The following is a 20,848-nucleotide window of genomic DNA, read 5'->3' as shown; positions in this document are numbered from 1 at the left end:
AACAGAGACAGCAAGCAGGTGTAACCGATGTGAAATGGCTAGTTAGTTAGTGGTGGTGCGCGCTAATAGCATTTCAATCAGTGACGTCACTCGCTCTGAGACTTGAAGTAGGGTTTCCCCTTGCGTTGCAAGGGCCGTGGCTTTTGTGGCGCGATGGGTAACGATGCTTCGGTGGGTGTCAGTTGTTGATGTGTGCAAGGGTCCCTGGTTCGAGCCCGGGTTGGGGCGAAGAGAGGGACGGAACCTACACTGTTACACAGGCAGCCGAAGGTAGCCATGATCGTCGTTGATGGGGAAAATGGCGGCTGTTCTGTTCCAGGTGACTACCAGGTGACTACCTCATGAAGTTGGTTGAGAGAATGCCAAGAGTCTGCAAAGCTGTCATCAAGGCAACGGGTGGCTACTTTGAAGAATCTCAAATATAAAATACATTTTGACTTGTTTAACACTTTTTTTTGGTTACTACATAATTCCATATGTGTTGTTTAATAGTCTTGATGTCTTCACTATTATTCAACAATTTAGAAAATAGTAAAAAAAACAAAAAACTGGAATGAGTAGGTGTGTCCAAACTTTTGACTGGTTCTGTACCTGAAGAATTGGATCAAGCGGTTGGTGCACAATGACTGACCTGCATGGTAAATGGAGTGCTGAAGCCACTCCATCCATTTTATTGTTTTTTGATGAAGCGTCTCTCCCATCTCACATGTATTTGGGTTATATGAAATTCCCTGTGAGAGCCTTTGTGCCCAAACCCATGCAGTGTGACAAATGTAAATGATCATGTGTCAAGTGTATGTAGACAGTAGGAGTATTATATGCCAGCTGAGCCTAAATGCTGCAATTGTGGTGTCCTGTTAAGGTGAAGGAGATGGAGGTGGCAAGAATGAGGGCTGTCCAGCATGTCTCCTATCCGGAGGCGTTGAGAAGAGTGGAAGAAAGGAGTGAAGTTGAAGACGTAAGACACAAGATGGTTCCTTGTCAACAGAGGTATCCTGAGAATGTTGCATGAACGTGGACTTATTACTTTGGTTATCAACTGCAGAGAGCAAACAGAGAGGACATTTTAGAAAATAAGCATCATTGTGAGTGTGGCTGAGCGTTTTTTGGGACTCAGGGACTTTTCTGCAGAGGCATTACAAGGAATACTGTCGATGAATGAACCGCCCCCCGTTACAGTAGGTGGCGGCAATACACCAATAAGTATGGTCTGCCATAAAACATTGAAGAAGAAGAAGAAGAAGAAGAAGAAGCGGAAGCAGGATGCATGACGAAGGCTCTCTTAGCCCAGCAACACGCATGCACTGTAACCATAGAAACAGACCATACTGTCAATTATTATCGTTGTTCTATCTGTGATACTGTGCTGTATGTAGCCTGTCGCTAGCTGGTTAGGTAGCTAACTGGCTAAATATACTTTTTTTGTGGGGGAATTTGTCGTTCATGCCACAAGTTATGGTTGTACGAGTAGAAGAAGTTGCTGCATCGCTTGTGCGGGAATTTCTCAGTCGGAAGGTAGGTGGAGAGCTGTGCACATTTGAAATTGGAATAAAATGCAAACGCTATCTTTCAGCTGGCTAGACTGGCTGAGTACTAACGTTAGCTACAGTAGAAAACACCACCGTTCAATCTGTGATGGTAAAGATGTTCTTTCAGACAGAGAACATTAACACAGATATTTGACATTAGAGTAGCATTATTAGTAACAACTTGAAGTCAGTTCAACGTATTGATATCATCTTTGATGTTTTGAGGATGTTTTAACTTTACGTTAGCTATACCTTACAGGTAGCAAACGTTACATTTCGCTAGCTAGCCTGATTGTGTTACAGGCTAAGTCAATGTTTGTTTACCTGCACACACTACAGGGACTCAAGAGAACGATTGCCTGCATGGATGAAGAGCATCCCCGCACAGATGCCAGCATCAACAATAGATCCGATCTGCGACAAATTCTTCACTTGGAAAGTCTATATAAAAGAAACAAGGTAGCCTAATCAAAGAAGAGGCAGATGAGTTTGAATGCATTGAAAGTGCCCCAGCGTTCATATATTAACACACAGCTGCTTGTTATGTTTTCGTGATAGGCCCAAGACTGTCCCCTGAAATCAATGTTGGAAGTCATTGTAAGACATCACATTGAAGGACATAAAGAGGACAGGCCAGGCTTCAACAGTGATGTCATCCAGACCGTATCAACTACACAGAAGTTGGTGACAAAGTCAGTGTATGACCACAGCAGGGCAGAAGAGAACACTACTGGATTTATCTTCAACCAAACTGACATGTCAAGGTTTTCATCAGAATCATCTAACTATGACTCATGTCAGGTTATTTTCAAAAGGCTTGTTTTGATGTGTATTGTGAATTATTTCTGTTCCAGGTCACTTTCAGAAGTTGTCTGTCCACCTCATGGTACATTATCATCATTAGAAGTGTCAGATACTCCCCCTACAACTACCCAGAGAAGTTTCTGGAGCCATAGCCTTTCCTCAGAGGGCCAACAGGACCGACAGCCTGTACCCTCCTTCCTAGACAATGACAGCGCCGCTAAAAGGGAATCCTTTTCAGACAAAAACACGGTCGTCACCACAGAGAGTAGTCATAAGAACAAATCAAGCCGCCTCAGACGAGGCATGATGGCAGGTCCCATAGCTAGTTCCCCCCAGGTACAGTGTTTGACTCAATGAAACTTGTGTCATATTCATTCATACACACTGTAGTAAAACACTTCTCAACGTAAAATGAAAATGAGTGTATTTTTTTATTGGACAAGCTCAGATCCCTGTATTGTGATGATAGATGTTATATTCATAATCATGGATACAAGATCTTCACTAAGCTGACTCTTGTGATACATACAAATGAACAGCTTGCTTTGTTCCCTTATTTGGTGATGTGAATTGTGTTCTCTCTAAGGAATCGAATAGAAAACGTCAGACTCGACGGTTGGGAGGCCCTAATCTTCTTCTGGCAAATGATGAAAACCACAAAAACATCAGAGATGGGCCTCTGTTGACTACTGTCCAGTCACTGAGAATGGTTAAAGGGTTGACAGAGCTCTCCACTGCTGACCCCATGAGAGAAAGCCAACAGCCGCGGCGCAGCACACTGGGGAAAGGATTTGATGAAGATGGCTATGGGTTTGAGAGAGTAGGAAAAGACAAGCACAAGACCAGCAAGTAAGTAGATTTTAGTTTCCTTCAACCTTTTTACTGACTAGGGAATTTCGGATTTCTTACTGTAACCTATTTAATGTATATTTATTTTATTGATCTATATTTTTTTTAGAACAAAATCAATGACCAATCAATATGTTGATCTGCACATGTCGGAGATGATTTTGGGTAATTATTACATTTTATCAAGCTGAATGCAACATTCACTCAATGTCTATAATTGTTATCATTATGACACCTCTTTTGCAGTATTGGATGACATGGACCATGTATTTTGTTGCAGATGACATTGATGATGATGAGGAGTTGCGTGAGCTCTCCAGAGTGCCCTGCCACTCCTCCAGTTTGCCTCAAACCACTTCTGATAGTCAACCCATGGACCAGCATACTGCCATTGTAGGTTTTTAGATGTGTCAAACTCTTTCCAAGGAGGGCCGACACTAGGCCCGAGTTGGAATGCGGCACTCCGTGAATGAAAAGTAGTGCACTGTATAGGGAATAGGGTGCCATTTGGGACTCAGCCATGATTACTGGAGCTCAGATATTTTGCCTGGTTTGAGTTAAAATGCTGTGATGTCCTGTGATGTCTGTGTGTTTTTACCAGGCCCTGAAAGAGCTCATCCTTGGCTCCAGCACCAGTTGTTTCAGTGCCGAGTGGAGGAGTCAGAGTTTCACTTTCTCTGATGCACCTGATCTGAGATATGGGCTTGTTCAGAAGAAGGTAGGACCAATACACCTGATCTGAGATATGGACTTGTTCAGAAGAAGGAAGGATTGGATCACCTTTGAAATGCTGTTGTTGTACCAGTCTGCAGAGACTAAAACTTCAATCACACAGGAGCTGAGTCCTAAATGGCCCATAGGGCCCTGGTCAAAAGTAGTGCACTATGTAGGGAATAGGGTGCCATTTGGGATGCATTTAGGCTCTAGAGCTCTATCCCTTGGAACAAATCATTCTAATCATGATAATATTGGTTATCTTGGTTGTTATGTTCAGGTGTATGGTCATGTAATTTAGCAATGTCACTGTATTGACTTTCCAGGGTGGTCCTTGTGGAGTTCTGGCTTCAGTCCAGGCTTGTATTCTGCAGAAACTTCTATTTGAGGGGACCGGCAGTGACGCAGGGCACCAGTAAGCACAGCATTCATTCATGTTTCTCTGTCAGATAGCCCACATGTACTAGGTTGTGTCCCAAAATGCATCCTATTCCATATTTAGTGCACTACTTTGGGCCAGGGCCCAAATGGCTCTGGTCAAATGTAGTGCACTATATCAGGAATAGGGTGCCATTTGTGACGCTGTCTTTATTATGAGAAATTAAATGTTCTTCACAAACCATTAATTCACATCAATGAGTGCTTTCTTGATTTACATCAGTGAGTATTAAGTCATGGAAAATTCTGTAAGTTCCAGTATTTAATTCCGTCTTGACTTCAGATGACTTCCATTGACTTCACATGGCATTTTGTCACCAGGAGATTAAGACCCTCTGATGCTGTGAGAACAAAGTGCCTCACGTTAGCCACTGCTGAGATCCTGTGGAGGGCTGGGGAGGGGAAAAAAGCCACCATCGCCATGTAAGTGAAACTCTCTCTGTTCCTTGTTGGGATCTAAAGAATGTCAACATGAAAATACAGGGTCATATTCACTAGGCAGAAAACGGAGGGACAACCCAAACTTGTCCAATAAGAAACCCTTGTTTTCCGTTGCAAAATGTTTTGGTACGGTGTGCACAAATGAATACTACCCTTGTTTTAAAAGGTGTAAGCCAAGGTTATCCTTTTATAAACCTTTCCGTTACCAATGTTGTCTTGCAGAACATCAGGAAGAAATCATTTCACCCCTACAGGACACCATAGATCTGAAGGAGTTCTAGAAAAGGTACAGTAATGTTAGAGAGAGTCTCTACCCTCTTGTCATCTATTTATGATCCTTATTTTAGCAACGACCTGGGGAATAGTTACAGGGGAGAGGAGGGGGGATGAATGAGCCAATTGGAAGCTGGGGATGATTAGGTGGCCATAATGGTATGAGGGCCAGATTGGGAATTTAGCCAGGACACCGGGGTTAAAACCCCTACTCTGCAATGGGATCCTTAGTGACCACAGAAAGTAAGGACACCAGTTTAACGTCCCATCCGAAAGACGGCACCCTCCACGTCAATGTGCCCAATCACTGCCCTGGGGCATTGGGATATTTTATTTTAGACCAGAGGAAGGGGGGTGTTAGACAGCATCTGGTCTCCCATCCAGGGACCGACCAGGACCAACCCTGCTTAGCTTCAGCCATCTACTGTACAGTATGTAGACAGTGTGTTTTTCTAGGAGAAATGCTAACATTTTAAAACATTTACTTTAATCCAATTACATTATTGTTGTTCCCAGATATCTATATTATGTGACCATCAGTTATGAACTAGGTTTGAGGATGAGGTTCTTCATATCTTTGATGCAATTTGGACAAACGTCTTTCCTAAAACTCTTTTGTTGTAGATTACATGTATTGATGTTGACAATCTAAAGGACCTTCAGTTGCTTGTGGAACAGCATATTCAACAGGTGAGATTACTCTATATGTATTATATGGTCAATATCCTTATGTGCCCATGTCAAATGCCAAAGCATGCACTCTTGTCTACTTTGAGGGTTTCGGTTAGATATTTCTGTTTGATTCTTTTTCTCACACTTGACTAAACTGGTGATTTCTTTCTTTGTAGTTTGAGTCGGGAGCCTTAGGGTGTATATTGCTCACCATCTCTGCTATTCTTTCCAGATCTATTGACCGGTACGATGATAGTGTACATTCAACACATATGAACAGACAGAAAATGCATGCATGCCATATAAAGTAGCTGTTGTGATCCTGTTCCCCCTTTTCCTCAGGGTTAGAGAGGATATGGATGTCCCCAACACCACACTCATCGGAGCCCATGGCTACTGCACACAGGTAGCGTCAAATGGCACCATATCCCCTGTATAGTGCACTATGTAGGGAATAGGGTATTATTTGGGCTCCTGAGTGGCATAGCGGTCTAAGGCACTGCATCTCAGTGCTAGAGGCGTCACTACGGACACCCACTGGTTCAAATCCAGGCTGTATCACAACCGGCCGTGATTGGGAGTCCCATAGGGTGGTGCACAATTGGCCCAGCGTCGTCCGGGTTTGGCTAGTGTAGGTTGTCATTGTAAATAAGAATTTGTTGACTTGCCTAGTTAAATAAAGGTTACGTTTAAAACAATAATAATTGGGATGCACACTAAGTAGGCCACCAAAAACATTGCACTATGCCAAGTAGAAATCAATATGTTTTCTCCAATTCTGTTGAAAGACACTCTTCAAATTCACCAATAGCTCTTTTGGATTAATCTTGGACAATGTGGTTTTGCTCATGGGGAATAATATTAGTAATGGAGAAAATATCTATATTATTTTTTCTTGATTTAATATCAATACTGTTAATCCAAGTATCGATTAGTAATACATTTAAAAAAGTTCACGTTAGCTAGGGATAGTCGGCTGGAGCTGCGCCAAAACTCTGGTATTTCTCATGTTCTCCATCTTCTTTTTAAATGGTGAGCCAACATCAGCACTTTTATCTCAAATGCGTTTTCTCATGGCTCTCAGCAGACATATAAAATCAGCAAAAAAAGAAACGTCCCTTTTTCAGGACCCTGTCTTTCAAAGATAATTCATAAAAATCCTAATAACGTCACAGATCTTCATTGTAAAGGGTTTAAACACTATTTCTCATGCTTGTTCAATGAACCATAAACAATTAATGAACATGCACCTGTGGAACGGTCGTTAAGACACTAACAGCTTACAGACAGTAGGCAATTAAAGAGGCCTTTCTACTGACTCTGAAAAACACCAAAAGAAAGATGCCCAGGGTCCCTGCTCATCTGTGTGAACGTGCCTTATGCATGCTGCAAGGAGGCATGAGGACTGCAGATGTGGTCAGGGCAATAAATTGCAATGTCCGTACTGTGAGACGCCTAAGACAGCGCTACAGGACGGACAGCTGATTGTCCTCGCAGTGGCAGACCACGTATAACACCTGCACAGGATCGGTACATCCGAACATCACTCCTGCGGGACAGGTACAGGATGGCAACAACAACTGCCTGAGTTACACCAGGAACGCACAATCCCTCCATCAGTGCTCAGACTGTCTGCGATAGTCTGAGAGAGGCTGGACTGAGGGCTTGTAGGCCTGTTATAAGGCAGGTCCTCACCAGACATCACCGGCAACAATGTCGCCTATGGACACAAACCCACCGTCGCTGGACCAGACAGGACTGGCAAAAAGTGCTCTTCACTGATGAGTCGGGTTTTGTCTCAGCAGGGGTGATGGTCGGATTCGCGTTTATCATCGAAGGAATGAGCGTTACACCGAGGCCTGTACTCTGGAGCGGGATCGATTTGGAGGTGGAGGGTCCGTCACGGTCCGGGGCGGTTTGTCACAACATCATCGGACTGAGCTTGTTGTCATTGCAGGCAATCTCAACGCTGTGTGTTACAGGGAAGACATCCTCCTCCCTCATGTTGTAACCTTCCTGCAGGCTCATCCTGACATGACAATGCCACCAGCCATACTGCTCGTTCTGTGCGTGATTTCCTGCAAGACAGGCAGGCTCATCCTGACATGACCCTCCAGCATGACAATGCCACCAGCCATGCTACTCGTTCTGTCCGTGATTTCCAGTGAAGAGTCCGAATCTCAATCCCATTGAGCACATCTGGGACCTTTTGGATCGGAGGGTGTGGGCTTGGGCCATTCCCCCCAGAAATGTCCGGGAACTTGCAGGTGCCTTGGTGGAAGAGTGGGGTAACATCTCACAGCAAGAACTGGCAAATCTGGTGCAGTCCATGAGGAGATGCACTGCAGTACTTAATGCAGCTGGTGGCCACACCAGATACTGACTGTTACTTTTGATTTTGACCCCCCCTTTGTTCAGGGACACATTATTCCATTTCTGTTAGTCACATGTCTGTGGAACTTGATCAGTTTATGTTTCAGTTGTTGAATCTTGTTATGTTCATACAAATATTTACACATGTTGAGTTTGCTGAAAATAAAAGCAGTTGACAGTGAGAGGACGTTTATATATTGAGCAATATGTTTGGAACATCAAATCGCATTAAAAACGCAACATCGAATCGCAATACATATAGAATCGTGATACATATAGAATCGCAGTACATATTGTATAGGCACCTACAGTTGAATTTGGAAGTTTACATACACCTTAGCCAAATACATTTGAACTCAGTTTTTCACAATTCCTGACATTTAATCCTAGTAAACATTCCCGGTCTTAGGTCAGTTAGGATCACCACTTTATTTTAAGAATGTGAAATGTCAGAATAATAGTAGAGAGTGATTTATTTCAGCCTTTATTTCTTTCATCACATTCCCAGTGGCTCAGACGTTTACATACACTAAATTAGTATTTGGTAGCATTGCCTTTAAATTGTTTAACTTGGGTCAAACGTTTCGGGTAGCCTTCCACAAGCTTCCCACAATAAGTTGGGTGAATTTTGGCCCATTCCTCCTGACAGAGCTGGTGTAACTGTGTCAGGTTTGTAGGCCTCCTTGCTCGCACACGCTTTTTCAGTTCTGCCCACAAATGTTCTATAGGATTGAGGTCAGGGTTTGTGATGGTCACTCCAATACCTTGACTTTGTTGTCCTTAAGCCATTTTCCACAACTTTGGAAGTATGCTTGGGGTCATTGTCCATTTGGAAGTGTCACGCCCTGACCTGAGAGAGCCTTTTTATGTCTCTATTTAGGTTTGGTCAGGGTGTGATTTGGGTGGGCATTCTATGTCCTTTTTTCTATGCTTTGTATTTCTTTGTTTTGGCCTGGTATGGCTCTTAATCAGGGACAGCTGTACATCGTTGTCGCTGATTGGGAGTCATACTTAGGCAGCCTGTTTTCCTTTGGGGTTTGTGGGTAGTTAATTTTTGTTTAGTGTTTTGTTATACCTGACAGAACTGGTTGGCTGTCATTTTCTTGTTTTGTTCAAAGTGTCTCGATTACAATTAAATATGAGCACTCAACACGCTGCGCCTTGGTCTACTTCTTCAGACAGCCGTTATAGGAAGACCCATTTGCGACCAAGCTTTAACTTCCTGACTGATGTCTTGAGATGTTGCTTCAATATATCCACATAATTGTGGCTCATAATCATGATGCCATCTATTTTGTGAAGTGCACCAGTCCCTCCTGCAGCAAAGCACCCCCACAACATGATGCTGCCACCCCTGTGCTTCACGGTTGGGATGGTGTTCTTCGGCTTGCAAGCCTCCCCCTTTTTCCTCCAAACATAACGATGGTCATTATCGCCAAACAATTCTATTTTTGTTTCATCAGACCAGAGAACATTTCTCCAAAAAGTACAATCTTTGTCCCCATGTGCAGTTGCAAACCGCAGGTTGGCTTTTTTATGGCGGTTTTGGAGCAGTGGCTTCTTCCTTGCTGCGCGGCCTTTCAGGTTATGTCGATGTAGGACTCGTTTTACTTTTGTACCTATTTGTACCTCCAGCATCTTCACAAGGTCGTTTGCTGTTGTTCTGGGATTGATTTGCACTTTTCGCACCAAAGTACGTTCATCTCTAGGAGACAGAACACGTCTCCTTCCTGAGCGGTATGATGGATGTGTGGTTCCATGGTGTTTATACTTGTGTACTATTGTTTGTACAGATGAACGTGGTACCTTCAGGCGTTTGGAAATTGCTTCCAAGAATGAACCAGACTTGAAGAGGTCTAAAATTTTTTTTCTGCGCTCTTGGCTGATTTCTTATGATTTTCCGATGATGTTCAGCAAAGAGGCACTGAGTTTGAAGGTAGGCCTTGAAGTACATCCACAGGTACACCTCCAGTTGACTCAGATTATGTTAATTAGCTTATCAGAAGCTCCTAAATCCATAACATCATTTTCTGGAATTTTCCAAGCTGTTTAAAGGCACAGTCAACTTAGTGTATTTAAACTTCTGACCCACTGTTATTGTGATACAGTGAATTATAAGTGAACTAATCTGTCTGTAAACAATTGTTGGAAAAATTACTTGTGTCATGCACAAAGTAGATGTCCTAACCGACTTGCCAAGAGTATAGTTTGTTAACAAGAAATTTGTGGAGTGGTTGAAAAACAAGTTTCAAAGACTCCAACCTATGTGTATGTAAACTTCGACTTCAACTGTAAGTATTGTGATATTATTTTATCGTGAGGTCACTGGCAATTCCCAGCCCTAAATAATGTACAGTGCATTCGGAAAGTTTTCAGACCCCATTACTTTTTCTACATTTTGTTACGTTACAGGCTAATTCTAAAAGTGATTAAACTGTTTTTCCCCCCTCATCAATCTACACACATTACCCCATAATGACAAAGCAAAAACAGGTTTTTAGAAATGTATTACAAATAAAAAAAAGAAATATTACATTTACATAAGTATTCAGACCCTTTACTCAGTACTTTGTTAAAGCACCTTTGACAGCGATTACAGCCTCGTGTCTTCTTGGGTATGAAGCTACAAGCTTGGCACACCTGTATTTGGGGAGTTTCTCCCATTGTTCTCTGCAGATCCTGAGCACTCTGGAGCAGGTTTTCATCAAAGATCTCTCGGTACTTTGCTCCGTTCATCTTTCCCTCGATCCTGACTAGACTCCCAGTCCCTGCCAGAGAAAAACATCCCCACAGCATGATGCTGCCACCAACATGAATCACTGTAGGGAATGTGCCAGGTTTCCTCCAGACGTGGGGAGGCAGTATTTTCTGAATGTCACGCGCCAATGTAAAAATGGGTTTTTGGATATAAATATGAATTTGATCGAACAAAAAATGCATGTATTGTCTAACATGATGTCCTAGGAGTGTCATCTGATGAAGATTGTCAAAGGTTAGTGCTTAATTTTAGCTGTATATCTGGCTTTGTGACGGCTATCCGTGCTTGGAAAATGGCTTTTTTTTTTGTTGCTAAGGTGCTATCCTAAAATAATCTAATGTTTTGCTTTCACCGTAAAGCCTTTTTGAAATCGGACAATGTGATTGGATTAACGAGTAGAGTATCTTTAAAATGCTGTATAATACTTTAATTTTAATTTTGAGATTATTATTTTTTTAATTTTGTGCCGTGCTATCTCACTGGTTGTTGTCCAACCAATCCCGTTAACAGGACTTTATCTCGAAGGGGTCCTCGAGGTTAATGAGATCTGGCACTGATGTTGGGCGATTAGGCCTGTCTCGTAGTCGGCGTTCTAATTCATCCCAAAGGTGTTCGATTGAGGTTGAGGTCAGGTATCTGTGCAGGCCAGTCAAGTTCTTCCAAACCAATCTTGACAAACCATTTCTGTATGGACCTCGATTTGTACACGGTGGCATTCTCATGCTGAAACAGGAAAGGGCCTTCTCCAAACTGTTGCCACAAAGTTGGAAGCACAGAATCGTCTAGAATGTCATTGTATGCTGGAGAAATAAGATTTCCCTTCACTGGAACCAAGGGGCGTAGCCCGAACCATGAAAAACAGCCCCAGACCATTATTTCTCCTCCACCAAACTTTACAGTTGGCACTATGCATTCGGGCACGTAGCATTCTCCTGGCATCCACCAAATCGTGATTCATCACTCCAGAGTAAGCTTTTCCACTGCTTCAGAGTCCAATGGCGGCGAACTTTACGCAATTCCAGCCAACTCTTTGCATTACGTATGGTGATCTTAGGCTTGTGTGCGGCTGCTCGGCTATGGAAACCCAATTCATGAAGCTCCTGACGAGCAGTTCTTGTGCTGATTTTGCTACCAGAGGCAGTTTGGAACTCTGTAGTGAGTGTTGCATCCGAGGACAGACAATTTTTACGAGCTTCAGCGGTCCCGTTCTGTGAGCTTGTGTGGACTACCACTTCGCGGTTGAGCCGTTGTTGCTCCTAGACATTCACATTTTACAATAACAGCACTTACAGTTGACCAGGGCAGCACTAATTTTACGAACTGACTTGTTGGAAAGGTAGCATCCTATGACGGTGCCACGTTGAAAATCACTGAGCTCTTCAGTAAGGCCATTCTACTGCCATGGTTTGTCTATGGAGATTGCACGGCTGTGTGCTGTATTTTATACACCTGTCAGCAACGCGTGTGGCTGAACGAGCCGAATCCACTAATTTGAAGGGGTGTTCACATACTGCTGGGTATATAGTGTATTACGTTATACTGTATGAATTTAAACATAATCCACCCTGACATTTATTTTGGTTTTATTATTATTCCTCCATAGGAGCTGGTCAATTTATTGCTGTGTGGACAGGCTGTGTCCAATGTCTTCAACAACAATATGGAGCTGGATTCAGGCAATGGAAACCTGACCCTTCTCAAGGGAATAAGAGGTCGCAGTGACATTGGACTGCTGTCCTTATTTGAACATTATAATATATGCAAGGTAAAAACACATGGTTACATGACACATCACATGTGTCCCAAATGGAATCCTATTCCCTATATAGTGCACTACTTTTGACCGTAACCCTATGGATCATGGTTAAAGGTAGAGCACTATAAAGGGAATAGGGTGATTTTTGGGATGCACTTATTTGTTGAAACAGCCCTAAAATATTACAGATTGTGCCTTTTTTAATTCATTTTTCTGCACTATTTTAGAACCGTAACTAACTAGTTAGCTAGTAACATGTGCAGCATAGAGAAACACTAACCAACAATGCATATTTTAGTCAACTCTTTTTGACTCAACCAATGTCTACACTCAACCAAGACGCTCTATTTCCAGATACCTTTTGTTTCTAATGATCATGTATGGTTTGATACATTTTGAAGGTTGGTTCCAACCTGAAGACTCCCAAGTTCCCTATCTGGGTGGTGTGCAGCGAGAGCCATTTCAGCGTGCTCTTTGGTGTGCAGGAGCTGCTGAGTGACCAGTGTGTGATCGGGGAGTTTGACCTGTACTACTACGACGGCCTAGCCAATCAGCAGGAGGAAATCTGCCTAACTGTCTGTACGTATGGAACACTGATGATGATGATCTGGGTTGGTTTCATCTGCTAGAGAACTAGACACAGATGTATCCCTTTCTTATGTACTGTAGCTATTTGGGTAACTCTGTTATTGATGTGAAATGATCAGGCCCTATTCATTCATCTCACGTATCACTCGTATGTATTTCACTTGAAAATGAATGACTTTCAGTGCCAATCATAAGTTAATATGAAGTTAATGTTCCTCATGAAGAGTTTGTATTCTTGTATTTATGTCCAGCTTTAGGTACCTCAGGAATATCTCCTGGCTGCCAAGGTATCGACACTGATCTCATTCCTCCTCTTGAACACTGTATACGGACCAAGTGAGTCAGTTCATTTTTCTTGTTCAAACATGCATTAAAGCCGCCGATGCTTAAATATAAGTAATATAATAAAATTATTCCCATCAAAACCCATCAGGTTATGCTAGTGACTTGTCTGAAGGTAACCAGTACTGGATTAAAAAAATGAATGGAAGTATGGAGCTTAGTTTTGTGCCTACTCCCAAAAAAGTGTTTAAATATGTGTAAAAGAAAAAGTATATATATACTTCCTGTGCTTTTTTATATCTCCTAGATATAGGACTGACACTTATTTTTGGACTGTCATTTTTGCCATTTATGAATGTTATTCAATGCATTTCTGTGGGCTATAGTATAAAGGCCCAATTTAATATGTTATCAAATGTTTTTATTTATCTTTTTTTTATATATATACCTATAGGGGTCCTAAAATAGCTAGATAATCCATGATATTACCATCCTAAAACATTTCCATAATGTTAGCTTGAACCACTTCGCTTGATTGATTGTAATTGCACTAGTATTACATTTTTATGTACTTTTATGTAAAGTGTCCTTGGGTGTCTTGAAATGCGCCTGACAAATAAAACTGTGTTATCATTGTAGGATTTACACTGAGTATACCAAACATTAGGAACACCTTCCTAATATTGAGTTGCAGCCCATGTTGACTCCAATGCTTTCCACGGTTGTGTCACGTTGGCTGGATGTCCTTTGGGTGGTGGACTGTTCTTGATACACACGGGAAACTGTTGAGCGTGAAAAACCCAGCAGCGTGGCAGTTCTTGACACAAACCGGTGTGCCTGACACCCACTACCATACGCCGTTCAAAGGCACTTTAAATCTTTTGTCCTGCCCATTCACTGAATGGCACACATACACAATCCATGTCTCAATTGTCTCAGGTCTTAAAAATCCTTCTTTAACCTGTCTCTTCCCCTTCATCTACCCTAAAGTGGATTTAACAAGTGACATCAGTAATGGATCATAGCTTTCACCTGGATTCATGTCATGGAAAGAGCAGGTGTTCATAATGTTTTGTGCACTCAGTGTATAATGCTGCCTATTTATATTGCAAGTGATACTTTGAACAACATTTGTAGTACAATGTTTTTATGGTACAGTATGTACATTTTAGTCATTTAGCAGACAGTGTTATCCAGAGCGACTTCTTCAAGTTATATCAACATTTGCATGCATTTACCATAGTCCACTCTGACTGTTTATTGTGTTTTGTTTTCCTAGATGGAAAGATGCCATTGTCAATTGGAATGACACCGAGCCCATACTTTGACTGGCTAGTGGATAGAAGGTGATGACTGTAGATGAGACTGGGACGACCCCATGGCTGGAGACACAAAATATACTGCTTTCTTATTGCAAAATATGCCCTTAAGCAAACACTTTTATCCAAAGCGAATTATAGTCATGCATGCATGCATACATTACAGATTAAATAGAATTGCTTACAGTAGCGGTGCATGGGTAAAATCACTGGGGAAGCCAAGCCCCCCCCACCCAAAAGCCATATTATAACCTACTATGTGTGTTGTGATAATTGCATTTTTTGCTCTAGAACCTGTTAGTTCATATGCCTTGCCACTGTGATATATAGGCCTATGGCCGAGACAGTAAGAAGACATAGTGGCAGAATAAATTCAACCACACCTTTGTTTCATCACAAAACTGAAGAGAAACCTCTGTCCGGTGAAGTCCACAAAGCATATTTCATGTAGCAAACAGTTATATGACCTACAGCATAGTCAAGCAAGTTAATGTTTCTGACTTTTCACTAAACAACTATTGATTTAGAACCACAGAGTTACCATAAGTCTCAAAGAAAGCAGGAGCTGCCTCCACTATTCCAGCACCATTTCTACTTCAACATTTCAACATCATCAAGTGAAATCACCCATGCTTGGTCTAATACAGTGACAACTAAAAGATACCAAAAACGATTTGGTCCAATAAACGTAAGCCAAATGTGATATGGCTGTCCATGGTTCTGCTTTCTCTCTGTGTGTGTGTGCGTGCGTGCATTCGTGCAAGTAGAAAAAAACATGTTTACTCACCCTACTTGTAGAGACACGCCAATGCCATCATCCTCTTTCATGTTGATGAAATGGTCTATGATTCTGTCATACAGTACACACTTTTAGTTTTGTTGTCCTAGGGTACCTGGCTAAAATGCTTTCTAGCTAGCTTAACTTCTTTCATGAGCAACAATGAGCCAGGCCAGCTAGTTAACATTAGTCTACAATGTCTAGCTACATATTGAACTTCCATCCTCTCAGGCCAGGGGCACAATGTATGAATTAATGGTTGGATCATTATCACCATTATAATCATTGGCCAGTATGGAGAATTAAAGCTGCATTATGTAACTTTTTGGTCGTCCTGACTATATTCACATAGAAATGGGAGTTATAGATCTGTCATTCTCATTGAAATCACGTCTTAAGAAGCGGTAGATCTGTTCTATGCGCACAATTTTTATGCTTCCCGGTCTTAAGTTTGGTTTTTGTGTCTTTTACTTTCGGTTTTGAACGCCAGCTTCAAATAGCTGAAAATATTTTTGGTTATGGAAAATATATTTCACTGCAGTTCAGATGGTACAATGATTCTCTACACTATTCTTGCTTGTTTTGTCACATAAACTGAAATTAGGTGAACTATTAGACTTTTAACAACCAGGAAATGGCAGTGTGCATCTTTATGTAAAACCACAAGTGCAAATCCCTATCTCCATCCATGGCTAATTTAGGAAAGGGACAATTTTAGCTAACTAGCTAGCTAGCCACCGGAGGACAACAACATAACGAGATGCAACAATTCTAGTTTTTTTCTGTCAATTCAATATTAGGATGGTATTGTTAAAGTTGCGCTATGCAGAAATCGCTCCGCCATTTCCTGTTTGATGAAACTCTAATAGTTAATCTAATTTTAATCTATGTGACAAAATAAGATGGTACAGTGTAGAGAATCATTGTACCATCTAAACCACTGTGAAATATATTTTCCATAACCCAAAATATTGTATTTTCAGCTGTTTTGAAGCTGGTGTACAAAACCAGAAGTAAACGATGCAAAAATAAAACTTAAGAATGGAAAGCATAGAACATATCTACTGCTTTTTAGACTTGTTTTCAAGTTGAATGATAGATCTATAACCCACTTTTCTATGTGAATTTGGTCAGGTCGCACATAAAGTTACATATTGACACATTTAATGTAAGTTACATATTGCCACTTTTACTGTTTTGGAAAGTCGGTGTATTTGTATTGTATAAAACAGGGTTCTCCAACCCTGTTCCTGGAGAGCTTCCATCCTGTCGATTTTCGTTCCAACCCTGTTCCTGGAGAGCTTCCATCCTGTGGATTTTCACTCCAACCCTGTTCCTGGAGAGCTTCCATCCTGTGGATTTTCGCTCCAACCTTAATCTAGCACACCTGAATCGGGTTAGAGTGAAATGGGGTCGCTCTCCAGGAACAGGGTTGGAGACCCATGGTATAAAGTATATTATTTGAATAAATATTATTGTATTTCATCAACAACCACGTGTTGACACGATCATGGAGGCCGTTTTGTACATGTTAATTTACATTTGAATCATTTAGCAGACGCTCTTATCCAGAGTGACTTACAGGATCAAGTAGGGTTAAGTGCCTTGCTCAAGGGCACATTGCCAGGTTTTTCACCTAGTCAGCTTGGGGATTTGAACCAGCGACTTTTCGGTTACTGGCACTTAACCACTAGGCTAGTCGCTGTCCCCAGGTCGCCTAATTGTTTCTGAATGCCTGAAGATGTTCTTGTTATAAGTGGTGCAGGAAATGTTGATTCCTACGCCTTAAAACGAGTCTTTACCTCATCGTTTCTTACATGGACATGCCCAATATAAAGAGGAGTGCCTTGGATTTGGCGTAGCCTATGACATGCAGCTTTCATGACCATCAGTCTTAAAGGTAGAGTCAGCAGTTATTTCTGCAACAGCTAAGAGCATCTTGCATCTCGCTCATCACAATATCATCTGTGCGGCTTGTGGCAGCGTCATTTAGCTCACTCTACCGTTTAATGTATGACAATATCCATAGGGTATTATTACATTTCAAACATTATTCTATTACATGACGTATATACTACATATCTAACCATTTGATGTTATTTGTGAAATGGACGTGTGTATTTTTGACTGTAAAACATTTGACTGTAGATGTTTTATTTGAATGGTCAGAGTTGTAAACTAATTTGTTTTATTAATTTAAAAGTTGTGGATCACCTGTATCTTGCCTTTTGTCTTCTGTGAATGACTACACTTGGACACATGCAATGCCTTGATTGTCCTCTTGCTGCCACTGTTGAGTTGTATATGGATCCTGTATGCAGTCAACATTGCTCACTCTTGGTTCCCATGACAGGAGAGAAGATATATGAAATGTTAATGGTTGCCAAATCAAAATAGAATAAAATTGTATTGGTCGCATGCACATATTTAGCAGATGTTATTGCGGGTATAGAAAAATGCTTGTGTTCCTAGCTCCAACAGTGCAGTAATAATCTAACAATATACAACAATACACACAAATCTAAAAATTAAAGAATGGAATTAAGAAACATTAGGATGAGCAATTTTGGAGTGTGTGTGTGTGTGTGGGATGTATAGACATGAATGTTTTTATGAAGTTCATTTTTTTCCACCAGAATATTCATTCAAGTGTTTTTTTACGTGAAGTAAATGTCAAGTCAGGAGATTGTGTAACACCTGGAGTGTATCCACACTGCCTTCGGAAAGTATTCAGACCCCTTCCTTTTTTCCACATTTTGTTACGTTACAACCTTATTCTAAAATGAATTAAATAAAGAATGTTGCTCATCAATCTACACACAACACAATTGGAAAAAGTTTGGAACTACCAAGACTCTTCCTAGAGCTGTCCAGCCAGCCAAACTGAGCAATCACGAGAGAAGGGCCTTGGTCAGGGAGGTGACCAAGAACCAGATGGTGACTCTGACAGAGCTCCAGAGTTCCTCTGTGGAGATGGGAGAACCTTCAAACATCTCTGCACACTCCACCAATCAGGCCTTTATGGTAGAGTGGCCAGGCCGAAGCCACTTCTCAGTAAAAGGCACATGACAGCCCGGTTGCCCAAAAGGCAACTAAAAGACTCTCAGACCATGAGAAACAAGATTCTCTGGTCTGATGAAACCAAGATTGAACTCCTTGGCCTGAATGCCAACCGTCACATCTGGAGGAAACCTGGCACCATCCCTACGGTGAAGCATGGTGGCTGTTGGGAAGTTTTTCAGCAGCAGGGACTTGGAGTCAGGATTGAGGGAATGATGAACAGAGCTTGAGAGCATCTGCAGAGAAGAATAGGAGAAACTCCCCCAAGCTTGTAGCATCATACAGAAGAAGACTCAAGGCTGTAATCGCTGCCAAATGTGCTTCAACAAAGTACTGAGTATATGAATACTTGTGTAAATGTAATATTTCAGTTACATTTTTTAAATAAATGTGTCATTATGGGCTATGTGTGTAGATTGATGAGGGGAAAAAACTATTTAATTAATTTTAGAATAAGACTCTAATGTAACAAAATGTAGAAAAAGTAAAGGGGTCTGAATACTTTCCGAATGCACCACAACCAAATACAACAATATTTATGAATGTTGTATTTCTTTCTCCATTTCGCAAGAACAATACACAAAGGTTGAGCCCGGTTTTATTCCAATCTGATTGAATGGAAGTAAATTGCAGCTTCCCCAATCAGTTTCACCACTGGCCATCTGTTGCTATGTATTTGAAGCTTGAGGGATTGCAGAAACATCTCCACCCACTCATGATAACGTTGCATACTATTTGAGCATGAGCCTCTAGCCGAGGCCAAACATTTTATTTCATTGTTTTGGCTAGATTGGATTTATCCTCAGCTTAGGGTCATAGCCATAGTGTTATTGAATTGCCAATGTGAGAGTGATGACTTGGTATTTTGGTCATTTTTGTAAAAATACTTTCACCTTAACCTACATGGTTGCATTTCCCAAATCCCTTCAAATGTATTTTCACACAGTAAATGAACATTTATTTGGTCAACACTTTATTGTAAGTCCACGTAATAAAGCATTTATCATGGGATTAGTAAATAGTTTATTGATAATGTATTAATCATTACTAATATAGGTTCAGCGATGAGACAGCCTATAGGGAGGAGGTCAGAGACCTGACCGTGTGGTGCACGGACAACAACCTCTCCCTCAACGTGATCAAGACAAAGGAGATGATTGTGGACTACAGGAAAAGGATGACCGAGCACGCCCCCATTCTCCTCGACGGGGTTATAGTTTAGCAGGTTGAGAGCTTCAAGTTCCTTGGCGTCCCCATCACCAACAAACTTACATGGTCCAAGCACACCAAGACAGTTGTGAAGAGGACACGACAAAACCTATTCACCCTCAGGAGACTGAAAAGATTTGGCATGGGTCCTCAGATCCTCAAATGGTTTTACAGCTGCACCATCGAGAGCATCCTGACGGGTTGCATCACTGCCTTGTATGGCAACTGCTCGGCCTCCGACCGCAAGGCACTACAGAGGGTAGTGCATACGTCGCAGTACATCACCGGGGCCAAACTTCCTGCCATCCAGGATCTCTATACCAGGCGGTGTCAGAGGAAGGCCCTAACAATTGTTAACGACTCCAGCCACCCTAGTCATAGACTGTTCTCTCTGCTACAGCACGGCAAGCGGTACCAGAGCGCCAAGTCTAGGTCCAAGAGGCTTCTTAACAGCTTCTACCCCCAAGCCATAAGACTCCTGAACAGCTAATCAAATGGCTACCCAGAATATTAGCATTTTTAGGCATTTACTTAAAACTGAATTGTTGGTTAAGGACTTGTAAGTAAGCATTGGTAAGGTGAAAGTACCTGTTATACTCGGAGAATGTGGCAAATAAAATTTGATTTAATCTTATAAACCTGATGCTCCTTAAGGTCTCAAAATGGCCCCTAGAACATATCAATGGTTAAAGAATAAGCACACAACACAGAATGTTATTAAAAGGAAATATATGGAACATTCTATTCACAAAAACTGTTGTGAAACAACTGTTACAAGGGCTTGAGGAAGAGCTGTAATGTGAATGTTCTGTTGGAGTTGTCAACCTGGCGAATATGAACTGATCATAAAACATGGAGATGTAGACTACACACAACAGCTGGTCGGACCGGATAGTTGTTCTCTAGTGGATTTGAATTGTTTAAGGATTTGTATTCCCTATTGAGTGCATTTGGAAAGTTTTCAGTCCTCTTGACTTTTCCCACATTTTGTTACATTACAGCCTT

General features: G+C 41.6%; 1 protein-coding gene across 2 annotated transcripts; it reads left to right on the top strand.

Moving 5' to 3' along the window:
- The first annotated feature begins 1,258 nt into the window (after window positions 1–1,258).
- Window positions 1,259–17,793, top strand: mindy4 (MINDY lysine 48 deubiquitinase 4). 2 transcript variants are annotated; one of them, XM_014149498.3, is made up of 18 exons: window positions 1,259–1,515; window positions 1,869–1,988; window positions 2,088–2,221; window positions 2,384–2,669; window positions 2,920–3,182; window positions 3,292–3,347; window positions 3,463–3,575; window positions 3,784–3,900; window positions 4,223–4,311; window positions 4,656–4,757; window positions 4,998–5,061; window positions 5,673–5,738; window positions 5,897–5,964; window positions 6,063–6,126; window positions 12,455–12,616; window positions 13,009–13,186; window positions 13,447–13,531; window positions 14,757–17,793. In XM_014149498.3, the coding sequence occupies exons 1-18, from the start codon at window positions 1,444–1,446 to the stop codon at window positions 14,803–14,805; spliced, it is 2,088 nt and encodes a 695-aa protein (XP_014004973.1). In that variant the 5' UTR covers window positions 1,259–1,443; the 3' UTR covers window positions 14,806–17,793. The 2 variants fall into 2 exon arrangements, with proteins under 2 accessions (XP_014004973.1, XP_014004972.1); XM_014149497.3 differs by having other exon boundaries at window positions 1,261–1,515; window positions 2,088–2,293.
- The last annotated feature ends 3,055 nt before the right edge of the window (window positions 17,794–20,848 follow it).

The sequence above is a fragment of the Salmo salar genome, chromosome 16 (assembly GCF_965601325.2).
Source record: "Salmo salar chromosome 16, fSalSal1, whole genome shotgun sequence".
Classification (NCBI taxonomy): Eukaryota; Metazoa; Chordata; class Actinopteri; order Salmoniformes; family Salmonidae; genus Salmo; species Salmo salar.
This window is presented reverse-complemented; position numbering and strand designations above follow the sequence as displayed.